Source organism: Hydra vulgaris, chromosome 01, assembly GCF_038396675.1.
Source record: "Hydra vulgaris chromosome 01, alternate assembly HydraT2T_AEP".
NCBI classification, from domain to species: Eukaryota; Metazoa; Cnidaria; class Hydrozoa; order Anthoathecata; family Hydridae; genus Hydra; species Hydra vulgaris.
The window spans coordinates 28,188,024-28,202,474 of record NC_088920.1 but is presented as its reverse complement, the minus strand read 5'-3'; the positions used below and the strand labels follow the sequence as shown (position 1 = coordinate 28,202,474).

Sequence of the window (14,451 nt, the reverse complement as noted above, 5' to 3'; positions counted from 1 at the left end):
TTTAATAGAATAAATACAAATAAATAAATATAAATATAAAAAATTGGATTAATAAAAATAAAAAGGTGTTCTAAAGCAAGCTAACAAAAAAAAAAGAAAAAGTAAAATATAACTAGATAAAATGTTTATAGAATTTACATAGTATAACTATACAGTATAATTATATATTGGGTGTGTGCAAAAATAACTTGACAATTTAAAAAAATTATGTGTGTTTACATAAATACACATGCATTTTATTTACAAAACTTATGATTTTGTGTATGCTATTTAGGTTATGCTAAAATCCTTTTCATTTTGTAATATTTAAATAAAGATTTATTTTAGCGCTTTGATAAATGAAGTAATTAACATTATAAAAATTGCAAACAATTCTTACAAAGTTTGAATAACAGTTTCACAAAATATATTTGTTATTTATGAAAAGAATTTTTTACAAAATTTAAGAATACATTTAGTATGCTTTTTTAATCAACAACACACAAGTAATCAACAACAGAAAAAAAATTTGGCCATTTTTTTAATATCAAGTCAATAAACAAAACATTAAAACAAAAAAAATCTGCTCAGTATGGTGTTGTTCTGAATTCGAATTTAACAATAAGAAAAGTATTTTTTGAACTAGTTTAAGTAGTTCATGGGTTGTGGCCTATCTAGTAAGAACACGCAAGTTTTCTAATTCAATACATTATATATATATATATATATATATATATATATATATATATATATATATATATATATATATATATATATATATATATATATATATATATATGTATGTATATATACATACATATGTATATATGCATATATATATATATATATATATATATATATATATATATATATATATATATATATATATAAATTAGTAAAAACGCTTATCTAATTTTTAGTTTTCTTCAACAGCTTGTTTCCTTTTGTTATTTGTTTTTTCTTGCTATTGTTGGATTTTTGAACTAACACTGTTTCATCGAATTCATTGCATATTTAGTTTTTATTTAGATAGTTTACAACATTTAAGATCCGTCATTTGTATAAAACTTAATTTTAAGCGTGTCAAATGTAATTGAAATTTAATTTAAAAACTGAAAACCAAGAAACATTAAAAACAAAGGTTAATAATCATAAAACTCTTAAACTATATAGATAAGATAGAAAATTTAAAAAGACCTGTAAAGCTAAAATAAAAGAACTTTTATATAAATTTTTATTATGAAACCGCCAAGGTAGTTTTATAGTTTTTGCGGAAGTTTTATAGGAAAAGAGAAATTTCCAAAAAAATTATCAATGTAGATAGCCATATCTGATAACAGATGATACTAAATTACGTGTTACCAGTAGCATTGTGAAAAGCTAAAATAAATAAAAATCCTTTCAAATTTTTTTTTATATATTTACTTAGAATTACTTATAGTTAAAGAGAAAAGAATATTGGTTAACATAATTAATATTGAATAATAATTTAGTATTCTGGGTATCATAATGAATAATGATCAATAACTATGTATTTTAGACAAAAATGTTTCGGCCAATAATAAAATAGTATTTCAATTTTTTTTTAAAACAAAGTATATTAAAATAAAATTAAACAGCACTAATAATTTTTTAATTCATTAAAACATAAAAGATAAAACAATATCTAATGAACTAACAACATTTATAAATGTGGTTCAGCTTTAAAGTTGCAAAACAAAAGTCAAATTTACATTTTTATTTTTAATTTTAACACATTAATTTTCCAAAAATTTTTTTTTTAGAATCTTCACTTCATTTAGAATCAACAACAAAAGTTCTTTTGTCAGCGATTTTGGTTTTGATTATAAGTTATCTTTTCTTAAACATCAATTTTTTATTTTCTTCAAGAATCACAAAATCAGGTTATTTTAGTTTTAATTTTTTTTTCTTTGTATTAGAGTTGCTTCTTTTTTTGTTTTTTATTTCGAAGAAAATATGGTTATTACAAAAATAATACTTATAATACCATTTTTAGCCTTTACTTAACCAATAGCCTAAGGCAGGGAAATTATAATTATGAGTTTGTTTTTCCTAGGTTGAGTTTAATTATTTAATTATTTCTTAGATGACAATCTTTTGCATAAAACTGTAGTTTTTTCCACAAAGTCTTGTTATAGGTTTGATTCTCAGGTTGATCACTGAATTAAATAAAAATATATTTCAATAAGAAGTTAGATCAAAACAAAAAAAAAAAGATTTTAAAAATATATTTTTCAATTTTCTGTCAAAATAAACATGTAGAAAAAAAGAATCTGTGCTTTTTTAAATTATATTTTGTTGGGGAATATGTTAGAAAAAAATTAATTTTTATCTAAATTAAATGAAGAACCAAATTATTTATGTCGGCTAAAAATAGCAATAATTATACTAGTCTATAACATAATAAATAAAGTATATATAGTATAATACATTACTTTTATGTATACATTAATTTATCGATGAAAAATATGTCACATTGAAATAACATTCACCCTTCTCTTAAAAGGGTTCAGTTGTATTTACAAGTTAAGTTTTTCTGGTGCTTTAGAAATTTATCTATTTGCTCTACAAGATTCAAGAACAAGATTGAGAGAGTTTCATTGTTACCATTTGTAGTTTTAGTATCATTGCTATGTTCATTCTGCACTATCTATGTTCATTCTGGACGCAGATCCTCATTAAGATCTTCAGAATTAAGTTAACTGCACTGGTTCTTATCAAAAGGGATCGCAACTAGTAGAATAACCCCTAACAACCCGACCGAAAATGGGCAAGTTGAAAGATACAATGGAAATATTTGGTCAATTTTACTCACTCTGAAATCTCGAAATCTGCCTATATCACAGTGGAAAAGAGTTTTACCTGATGCACCTAATACTACAAGATCTCTTTTATGTACTTCTACTAGTTGTAGTTCATCCGAATATCATTTAATTTTTCAACAAAGATCATCATCTAGGTCCTTAATTCTATCATGGCTTTTTAACCCAGGGTCTGTACTTATAAAAAGAAATGTAATGCAAAGTAAATATGAAGATTCAGTACACAAGGTTTAGCTATTGAAGCAAATCCTCATTATGTTTATGTCAGATTTTCTAGTGTTCATGAAATTGTTGTCTACTTAACAGCTGGCTCCCATTAGAACAAGACCTATAATACAAACATTAAAAAAAAAGTTTGAAATAACATTAGAACAAGAACTATAACACAAAAATCAAAAAATAAGTTAGAAATAACAGCCATTGGTAACAATCCATCAGTATTCAATTGTTTTTTATTGTTTAATCTCAATCAATATACTTTAAACCATTAAACTGTTCAAAAAAACTGGAGTGATAATTTGATGGAAGAGTAAAATTGTTTTTTTTTACTTATTTATAATGTTTGTTTGTACCTGTACATTTTAAAACATTTTACCCTTACTTCCTTATTTCATATTGTGCTTTTTAGTAGAGCCCTTCACCTTACCTCACTCCAAATTGGAGACATTTCATATGAATAAGCCGCCCATTAAAAAAAAAATTCATCTAATATGCCATTGTATTTTTTTAATATGATAAACTTTTAAATTTAAGAAAAATAAATATTTACTTTGTAAAGACTTGTAAACCAGAAATTCACAAATAATTTTATTAGCATTTGTACTAGGAAGCAAATCCTCTCATTAATGTTAGCTTTAAAATGTAGAGGTTAACTCAAATCCATCGCAATTATGTTTTGTTGCTTGTTAAAGTCCAAGGTTTAAGATACATTGAACTAAAACAAATAAAATTATGAAGGCGAATAACTCCAGGATGGCAAAGTGCAAATCATATAATGATATAGAACTTGTTACTGCACATGTAATACGAGTATATGAATGTGGACCACTTTTACATTGGCCAGGACAATAATGGATATTCAAAGGGTATGTGAATGGAAGGGTTTCCATCTGGTTAAGTGTAGCGGATATGGCAAAGTCTACAGTAAAGGTATATTCTCATCAATGGTTTGCATAGAAGATTGAACAAGCTCATTTTTTATTGTTTCAAATGCTAATATTTGCTGCTGATTGAGTGGGAATCGGGTAACGGTTTAATGTTCTATTTTTAACTGAAAAATTTCTTATCTATTTTTAAATTGATAAGAAATTGACAATGACAAGGCTCTTCTCTAATTCATTATTATATCATATTCTCTTTTACTGCTTGATTTAAAATCACTCTAATAAATTGCAACAAAAAAAGACATTCTAATATATTGCCACAACTTTTTGTTAGCTTCGAAAGCAGTACATAGTTGATCTCTTTTGGATAAATGTATTTGGTAGTATGCTGAGTGAAGGTCGAGAGTACTATAAACTTTGTATTTGGATATTGTGCTCACAATCGTTTCAATCTTAGGTTAAGGATTTACTTCCAATTGATTATACTTGTTAATAGTTTCAGAATAATGAACTACCATACAACATTTAGCCTTTTCGTTTGCTACTAAGACCTGGGTACACCAAGGTGAATTACTTAGCTCTATTATTCCTGCTTGAACCAGGTGGTGAGTTTCATATTTAATAAACTCTCTATCTCTTTAAGAATATTTTCTAGATCTAGTGGCAATAGGTAGACAATCTTTTGTGAGATTAGCAAACAATTCAGGAGGTTCAGTTTTCATTGTTGTTAAAGCTGCCAACGTTATGAGTGGTCTTTTCCCACCATATTATTTGGTAATATTTTCATGCAACTCTTGAAAATCTGTACCAAGAATAATATCTATAAATAAGTTATCTTGTACATGCAACTTGACTTTGTTATAGATTTTGTTTTAAAGAGTCATTGAAACATAACAATATTTATCTAATTTTGCTGACAATGAAGCTGATGCCATTTCGATTACACTCTGTTCATAGATATCATCTAAATTGAATAAAGCCATTAGATTACTGTTGATGAAACTTTTGTTTGTACTCCCACTATCAATTAAAGCTTCTGCTTTATACTTATCATTAATAATGACATAGGGACTGACTCTGAAGAGAGTTTGCTGAAGCTGATATGGTGGCAAAGATGAAATTATCATCAATTTTAGGAATAGCAGCAGAAACATTAGATGACCTACCAAGTTTTTTAAAATGACCAATCTTTTTACATTTATGAAAGATAACTTTACAAAAATTTTGTATGTGGATGTCGCACATTTCCACAAAACTAGCACAATGGTGTTAATTTTACTGTAGCAGCTAAATGATTATCAGTTGTGGATTGTTTTTGTAAGGATGATTTGATTTGCTGAATAGAGGCAGAGATAGGAATGATCAATTGGAAGTATAAGTTTGAATTTTGCTAGGCCACATCGAAGATCTATCTTGGTCAAAGGTTAATGAAAGGTATAATGTCTTGTTCTCAAGCAAATGTTAACAATGATGTTGGTCAGTAGACCATTTATAAAAGCATCGCAAACCATTTCAAATTTATATTGCTCAGCACTTACAGCAGTGAACTTACAGTCATTAGATTTTTTTGTTTGTTTGTTATTCACCTCATCAAGGCCGAGAAGGCCACTGTAGATGAGGAGGCAACTTAATAGCGGTTATAACCCTCTCTCAACTCTATAACTCCAAAACACGAATCTTGACGAAACAGGCCGCTGCGCGGAGGAACAAGTTGATAAAAAAAGATAATAAAAAATACTTATATAATATTATCAGAAAACCTTAAAAAAAGAACATCTTACTTTTAATGATTGTTTAAAAAATATTCAAATAAGCCTTGAGATAAGTGAATGACAAGCAGTGAAAAGCTCTTTTAAAGACATCCTAAAATTCCGAGACAAGTTGTGTTTATATCCAAGATAAACATAAGAAATTGATTTAAAATTAATTATACTTCTGATCATCAATTTGGATTTCGATCTTCCCGTTTTACAGCTGATTTGCTAACAGTAATAACTGATATGTTTTATCATGCGTTAGATAAAAGTGGATTGGTTATGGCCATCGCTCTTGACATTTCTGAAGCTTTTAATAAAGTTTAGCATGTTAGTCTTCTCCATAAGCTTTCTTTTTACGGTGAATCTGGGAGCATTTTTAAGATTGTTGAGTCCTTTCTTTCCAATCGTAGTATAAAAGTTGTCCTCAATGGAAAGCACTCTTCTTCTTATACTGTAACTTCAGGGGTTCCTCAAGTTCAATCCTTGGCCTTAAATCTTTTTAATTTGCATCAGCAATCCAGATATTCTCAAATCAATGGTGGCATTGTTCGCTAATGATACTACCATTTATGCTTGTCATGACAAGCCAACACTCTCTGATTGCTTAGGGGAGCATTTAAACTGGCTGGCGAACTTTTATTTAGATAAAACTCAATTTATTCAGCCAATCTTTATTGCAACTATTTAGATCTTCTTTCTTCCTATATTTATGAATGGTAATGTACTCGATGAGTCATCAACCCTTCATATTCTAGGATTAACTCTTACTTCTGATCTTTCTTGAAAACTGTATTTCAAATCCGTTTTAAAATTATCATTCCCTATGGTTGCATCTCTATATCAAGCTCAACACTTTCTTTCTCGGGATTCTATTCTCTATTACTATAAATCTCATATGTTGGACCTGCTCTTGCAGCCAATCTCCAACCATTATCACATTGTCGTAATGTTGCTTTTTTTATTTTTTTCTACAAATGCTATAACGGGCACTGCTCTAAAGACCTGGCGTCTCTTGTGCCATCTATTAAATTCATTCTCGTATTACTCGTCATTCAATCAAATTTCATCCTTTTTCTGTGACTGTTCCTAAAATCTCCAAAAATTTTTGTTCCTCTAGTTTTACTCCTCGACATCTGTTCTTTGGAATTCGCATCCTTCATCTTTTTTTCCTGATTCATACTATTTGCGATCTTTTAAGTTTTCTGGCAATCGTTATCTTGCTCTATAATATTCATCTTTTCTCTTACAGTGTTTTCCAATTCTAATAGTGGTTGATTGCAGCCTTGTTGGTAGCAAAGATGTTAAAAAAAAAATCTTTCCAAAACAAATTATTGAATAAACTATTTATAAAAGGATTTGTTGTTTTGCCATTATTATTCTGGTTGAAAGCCTAATTTTAGGCTCTCAAATCTGCATAAATATTTTAGTTAAGAAAACATTTGGCTTTGATAATTAATGTTTTTGCTCACTGAAGAGTTTTTTAAACTCTGCGGTGAGCGAAATATAAAATTGTTATTAAAACCTTAAACCTTATACTTTTGTTTTACCCCAAAAAAGATAAGCTCATTTTAAACTTGCTTAAAGTTTTTTGAAAGAAACTTATTTCATTGAGGTCAAATATAAGCACATTAATCAGACCAAATGTAAAAAACAAAAACAGTCAAAGAGCTGGAGCTTTCCTTTGTGAGAAACAAAATGGCTCAAAAAATTTAAGAGGTTTTTTTAGTTAATATCACATTCAATAATTTGTTTTGGAAAGATCAATAAGCTTTTAACTTATTTTCTAATGTTTATCTATGATAAGAATACAACTCGTTTCGGGACTTGGGCATCCCTTTAAAACATACTTTGTTAGGGTTTGGGTTGGGTTATATATACACACCTATAAATTGGCCTGTTAGAGTCGTGAAAAGCTCGTTTTAACGGACTTGGCTAGGGTTGTTAGACATCAGGCTTTTACAAAAGTAAAAGTACCAAAATTTTTATAAGTTTGTCATTATATTCTTCTACGTAAAAGACAAACATCTAGCAATCTTAGCGAGCCTCAGCTGACTGACCATATTTTTCTGTAAGCTCTTAGCATTTTTGCAGATACTTTCAATGTTTTAAATAAAATTTTGAAAAACAAGGATAAAATTGAATGGTTTTGATAAATTATTAGGTTTTTTATAGTTTCACAATGCTATTTTCTTTTTGCCAAATTTGTTGTGTGCAGTTTCATTTATATTTGTTTTGCTCTGGTGGTATTCTGCATTGTTTTAACTCTACTTGTTTTCTGAATTTTTTAATTTCATACCTGGGTCATTCTGTGTCAAACCAACCTTAAAAAAATTTTTAAGGCTATCTCAGATTTTGATGATTTTTAGAATACAATTAATGAAAGAAAACTTCACTCCAAATTTTAGTGACTCCTTACAGTCTCAGAGATATAGACACTCAGTCCCAATCTCTTTTTGATTAATTTTTTCAGCGCTGTTTACTTTTTAAGCTAATCGCATAACACAATTAGCTTTAACTTATGAAATACTTGATCAATAGTGTTTAAAATTTGTACCTAACTATTTTTAAGGGAGAATTATTTAAAAAATTTACCTAAAACGCTAAAATATGAAAGCTTCTCTATGAAAATTAAATTACAAAATGGTGTAACACTTTTTAAAAGTTTTTTGACGCCCCATACAAAAAAAAGTATATTTTGAGATGCCTATAAGATATGTTTCGGAAATATTTTTCTCTAGTTCTATATATAACAAACTCCTTATTACAAAAAAAACTGCAGATGTTTTTTTTTTAATCTGATTTAATTGCATTGATAGTTTTATAAAAAAAACTCAGAAAAAGTGTTATTTAATAATGAAAATATAGTAATATAAATTATATTTTTTTGCTTTTTTTTAAAAGAATATTAGAATCTCAGGTACAGTTCTTATATATAAACTTGTTTGCATTTCACATTAAAGATCTTCACTTTATACAAACTTTATGTTAAATGAAGGATTTTCTATTTGTGACATTATTTTAGAAGAAAAACTTGAAAATGAAGCATATATAAAAATTTAGTTTAAAAAATGTAAAGATTTTGTAAGTTTTTTGATGCCCTGTACAAAAAATGTTTATCAAGAAATGCCTGAAAGATATGATTATGAAATTTTCTTCTAATGTTCTATGACAAATGCCATAAAACAAAAAAACTTCAGGGGTAATCTTTTTTAAATCATAAACTTTAAATTTATTTGCATTTAAAGTTTTATATTTCTAAACCCCAAAGATGTTGAAATTCTATATAAACCATGGATAATTAAATTGTAATAAAAAAGATTAAAATAAAGCAATAAGAACTAACAATCTTTAACAGTTTTGTAAAAAGTTAGTTCTCTGGTTTAAAGTTTGCCCAGTTTTTATTAATGCTTTAGTGATCAATTTCACTGGTTGTATTGTCTTCCTGTGACAGTTGTTGGAATATTAATCATTAAGAATAAGTTTGTTGATGGAATTCAGGACACACAACCTCTTAAAGGCCAAAAATATCACCTTGTAGGTTAAAATGGAAGCATGAATCCATCTTGAGAGTCTTTAATTTCAACATCAATATCCTCCACTTGTCCAATCCAATAATAAAGTTTTGCATTAATTTAAACTTATAAATAACTTAATAAATAAAACTGATAAACTTTATTAAAAAAAACTTATTCACGTTCTATATTTTAATATCCTAACAAGTATGCAACCAATTGCAGTGGTGAAAAATATAAAAAGTTTAAACTATTTTTGTATGTATTTTATGATTTTTATACTATAAATGTGTTTTATGTTTCATATAACATTTCATATGTATATATATATATATATATATATATACAGTCTTGGCCATAAGTTTGGAACCGATTAGGTTTTTTGATATAATTACACTTTTTATACCCAAAATATCAACAAAAACTTTTGAAATCATTTTTATTTTAAATATTATATACAAGTAAATATTCTGTCATGTAAAAAATGGTATCAGTATTTTGAATAATGTCCTTTGGCACCCAGTACTGCTGGTATTCTCGCTGGCATTGAATCAGACAATTTCGCGCAGTATTCTGGGGTTATGGCAGTTGTCCATACACGCTTGATGGCATCAATCAGAGACTTCTCTGACGTTGGATTTGTGGCAGCAACCTTCTGCTTAATCATTGTCCACATGTTTTCTATTGGGTTTAGGTCAGGACTTGAGCCAGGCCATGGACCCAAGACTTCGATATGTTTCTGTCTTAGCCAGTTGGTTACAACTGCTGCTCTGTGGCAGGGTGCACCATCATGCTGAAATACCTTACATTTCAGAATGTTCATGTGAGTGTTCAACTTTTCCTTTAATATCCCAAGGTAAACTTGAGCATTGATGGTTGTATTCTTTGGCATGAACCATATGCCACCTCGACCTGATGCCGAGAAACTTGCCCACACCATAACGGTAGGCGCCTGCTTCACAGTGGGCACAACATACCTGATGTTGTATCTTTGTTTTGCAGGTCTCCTGACATGTCTGATATATGAGGCAAACTGAGAAAAAGTTGACTCATCTGAAAACATAGTTTTTTTCCAGTCTTGTGCAGTCCAGTCTTTGTACTTGCGACAGAATGTCAAGCGGTCACGGATATTCTTTTTACTTAACATGGCTTTCTTTGCTGGACGACATGATGGCAGCTTGAATTCCTTCAAAAGGTGTCTTCTGATTGTTCTTGTACTGGCAGGAAGTGATGAATTTACTGCTATCTGGAGAGATGATCATGTTGGATTTGCAGCAGCAAGCCGATGTATCACCCGATCCGTTGTGGCAGAAGTTATGCGAGGTCGTCCAGACCTCTTTCTGGATTCCAGAGTGCCCAACTGCTTTGCTCTTGCAATGCCTTTGGTGACAGCAGACTTAGATATGTGCAGTATACCGGCTATTTTACTGTGAGAATAATTCTGCTGGTGTAGGATCATCATCTGTGCCCTTTTCTCCTTCGACAATTCAATACTTCTAGTCATTTTACGCACTGTACATGTTAATGTAGAATACTTACTGCTAATAATATAAATAATTATAAATTAATAGATCTATTTTTATGAATAGTATATATTATTGAATGATAATTTGCAAACATTTATACAAATAAAGCGATTTATTTGCATATTTTTACTTCTTATATAACAATAAAAGGATAAATTAATTAATTTTATACTTATAAGAAGTTAAGCCTTACCTTTCGCACTGATATGCAGTTAATATATATGTAAATCAGCTAATTAATTGATTAAACTATAATGTATAGTTTGTTAATATAAGTAAGTATATTTCAACATTAGTTCAACCGAATATTAGTTCAGGTAAACATTAGTTCAAGGGAACGATAGTTTAGGCATTGAACAGTGTATAATGCAGCTTAATGAGGGTCATATTGTTCACAATGCTCTGCTGCGGTGTAAAGTTACACAATTCACGTTTTGCAACGATTAAGAAGTCGCGAAGGCATTTAACTATGCAACTGATGCTGCATAAACACGATGCTGCAGCAGTTAAATGCCGTACGCGTCATAGAAACGTTTCTATGAGAAAAAAATTCATCGGTTCCAAACTTATGGCCAAGACTGTATATATATATATATATATATATATATATATATATATATATATATATATATATATATATATATATATATATATATATTTATATACATATATATATATATATATATATATATATATATATATATATATATATATATATATTTATCTATATATATCTATATATATATATCTATATATAAATATATATATATATATATATATATATATATATATATATATATATATATATATATATATATGTATATATATATATATATGTATATATATATATATATATCATATTATGTTTTATATAAGTATAAAAGCATAAAGACAGTTAAATATGTATTTTTATAATATTTCCAGACTGCAATCAGACATAAAATAAGATATAATTATCATTAAGAATAAATTTGTTGATGGAATTCAGCCCACACCGTCTCTTGAAGGCCAAAAATATCACCTAGTAGGGTAAAATGGATGCATGAATCTAACTTAAGAATCTTTTATTTCAACATCAATATCCTCTACTAGTCAAATCCATGGGTTCTTATTATAAATCAAACATGCAAACTTTTTAATGCTCATATTAGGCAAGTAATCTTTAATAATCTCATCAGTTTGAAAATTAAAAACAATTGAATACTTACTTTGTTAAGAAACAACTTTAGTTCCAATTTTTGTGTTACCTTTTGGAATGAAATTGTGATAGTTGTGGGTGCTAACGTTTTTGTTGACAATTTTTGAAAAAATTCAATGTTTGTTATCATGTTTGACTCCTTAGATACGTATCAAAAACTAATTCCTATGATTTTATTTTGGTAAAAAAAAACATTCCAGATGCTGTAAGTATGATTTTTTGTTACTCAATGAAGGCTAGCTATTGAAGTTAGTCTTATAACAGTCCCACCAAAACTATCATAGGAGGATTTACTATGACTTGTTGCAAAGAAATACCATGTACATTTCATAGCAAAATCTTGCTCATGGTGGCATATATTTAAGTGTCCGCAATTTTGTACTGGCCAGCACACCCATCTGAAAAGTAATGAATAGCTTCTATTTGATGCAAAGTATTGCTTTTAATATGTTCGATTCTAAACTTCATCGCATAATGTATCATATCTACATCATGCAATAAATCATTTGAAATAAAACAGATTGAATCACATTTGAATACATTAACCACTTTATAATAAACTATTGTAGGATGCAATGTTGCCTGAATTTTGTTCCAGTGAAAATTTTGTACAACAAATTTATAATTATCTGAAAAAACACAAAGGACAATGACCTCAGTACTACCTAACTCATTTTTTAATTTCTATAAAAAATCAGCCATGTAAGAATGTTTTGCTGGGTAAACATGAGCTGTAAGTTTTTGTAACTTATTTATGAAGGTATTAAATAAGTTTTATGATTTCTATAAGACTTACTGGCTCAGATCGGTCTATTGTCTTCCATTGTTTGTAATCTATACACTAACCATGATCTTCATCAATATCTTCTTGAGAGTAGAATTCTATTTCAAGATGTCTAAATATAGAATCTTCTGGGCACAAAGGCCAACAATGTAACATTTGATTTTTGTAAGCCCTAATACAAAAAAATCAACAAGTTCATGATAAACCTTTGATAATTCAACTGTTCTAATCACTAACCAGATGCTCAAACTATAATGCACCATTTTGGACGACTTTTGCAAAAGTTAGAAAAACAAGTCTTTATATCAGGATAACTGGTTTTAAACTTAGCATACAGTAAATGCACAGAAGTACATATGAGATATTTCCTTTTCTTTTTTTTTTCAGCGAAAGATAAAATACCTTAGTTTATGTGATATAATTAGTATCACTAAATTATTATTTCTATGTATTTGGTATTGGTCTAACAAATGAACCAGTAGTGATTAAATTTTCTTTTTCAATTTGAAAGTTTTTTTAAACATATTTTCTATAAGTTTAACTATAAGTTAAGTATCAATATCATTTGCTTTACATTTAACTTTCTTAAATAGTTTATTGAAGGAATCTTCTTGGGTTAACTCATCTTAATTTAAAGTCCTCGAAATATCTAGCTTTACTGTTTTTGAACATGTAATGGTTTCTTTTTACCGAGAGCAACTCTTAAGTGACTATTCACAGTTTTGACAGAACTTATGTTCGTAGCTGTCAAAAAAGAATTGAGATTTAAGAAGTTCATTATCTTCATCTTTATAAATCTAGCTGCAAGTCAGTTCTCTTGGTCCATCATCCTTAAAATTCATCAATTTAATTATACAATATAGATATCTTTTCTTTTTTATAATATTTTCTTTATTGATAATTCCTATTAAACATCTTTCTTTATCATTATTATTTTTATATTAATTTTAAGTTAGGTAAAAAATATTTTTAAATTAACTATTTGAAGATTTGTAAAGAAAAAATCCTTAATTAAACTTATAGTTTGTATAAAGTGAATATATTTATTGTGAAATGCAAACAAGTTTATATATAAGAACTGTACCTGAGATTCTAGTTTTCTTTTAAAAAAATGCAAAACAAAAATGTATATAACTTTATTTTTATTATTAAATAACACTTTTTCTTATTTTTTTTAAATAAAACTATAAATGCAAATAAATCAAATTTAAAAAAAAAAATCATCTGCAGTTTGTTATATACATGTTAACCATGTATTTTCAGGTTTTGATAGATGGTTGCTATTTATAAAAAAACATTGCACACAAAATTTTAGGTAAAAACCAGCAGTTATCAAGATTACCAATTTTTAGATTGACCTGGTTTTTTATAATGACCCGGTTTTTATGACATTTTGAAAAAACGTTGATCTTAAGAAACTAAAAAATAACAATGGCAAAAATATGAAAATTAACATTTGTAACTTTTTTCATGGAGTGTTTAATAAATGTAATTGAAATGCTGAAATAAGAAAGGGACATTCATAAAAGTTATTAAAATAACAAGTTTATATTACCCACTTCCAGTGCCCAATATTTTAATTTTTTTCTTTTCAATATTAATATTTTTAGTTACTTAAAAGCCTACATGTCACCAAAGATCTAACTGAAAAAATAACAGTAACATAAAGAACTATAATTTCAAATATATCACTTTTTTAAGACATTAATAACAAACTATAATTTCAAATATAATCACTTTTTTAAGACA

At 27.8% G+C, this 14,451-nt stretch overlaps 1 protein-coding gene across 1 annotated transcript in view; it reads left to right on the top strand.

Annotated features, from left to right (window-relative positions):
* Positions 1 to 14,451, top strand: part of LOC136074301 (NACHT, LRR and PYD domains-containing protein 14-like) — a 42,300-nt gene that overhangs the window by 5,558 nt on the left and 22,291 nt on the right. The window contains exon 2 of the mRNA XM_065786607.1: positions 1,764 to 1,883. Within this exon, the coding sequence (XP_065642679.1) occupies positions 1,764 to 1,883 (120 nt within the window). The remainder of the gene's footprint in view (positions 1 to 1,763; positions 1,884 to 14,451) is intronic.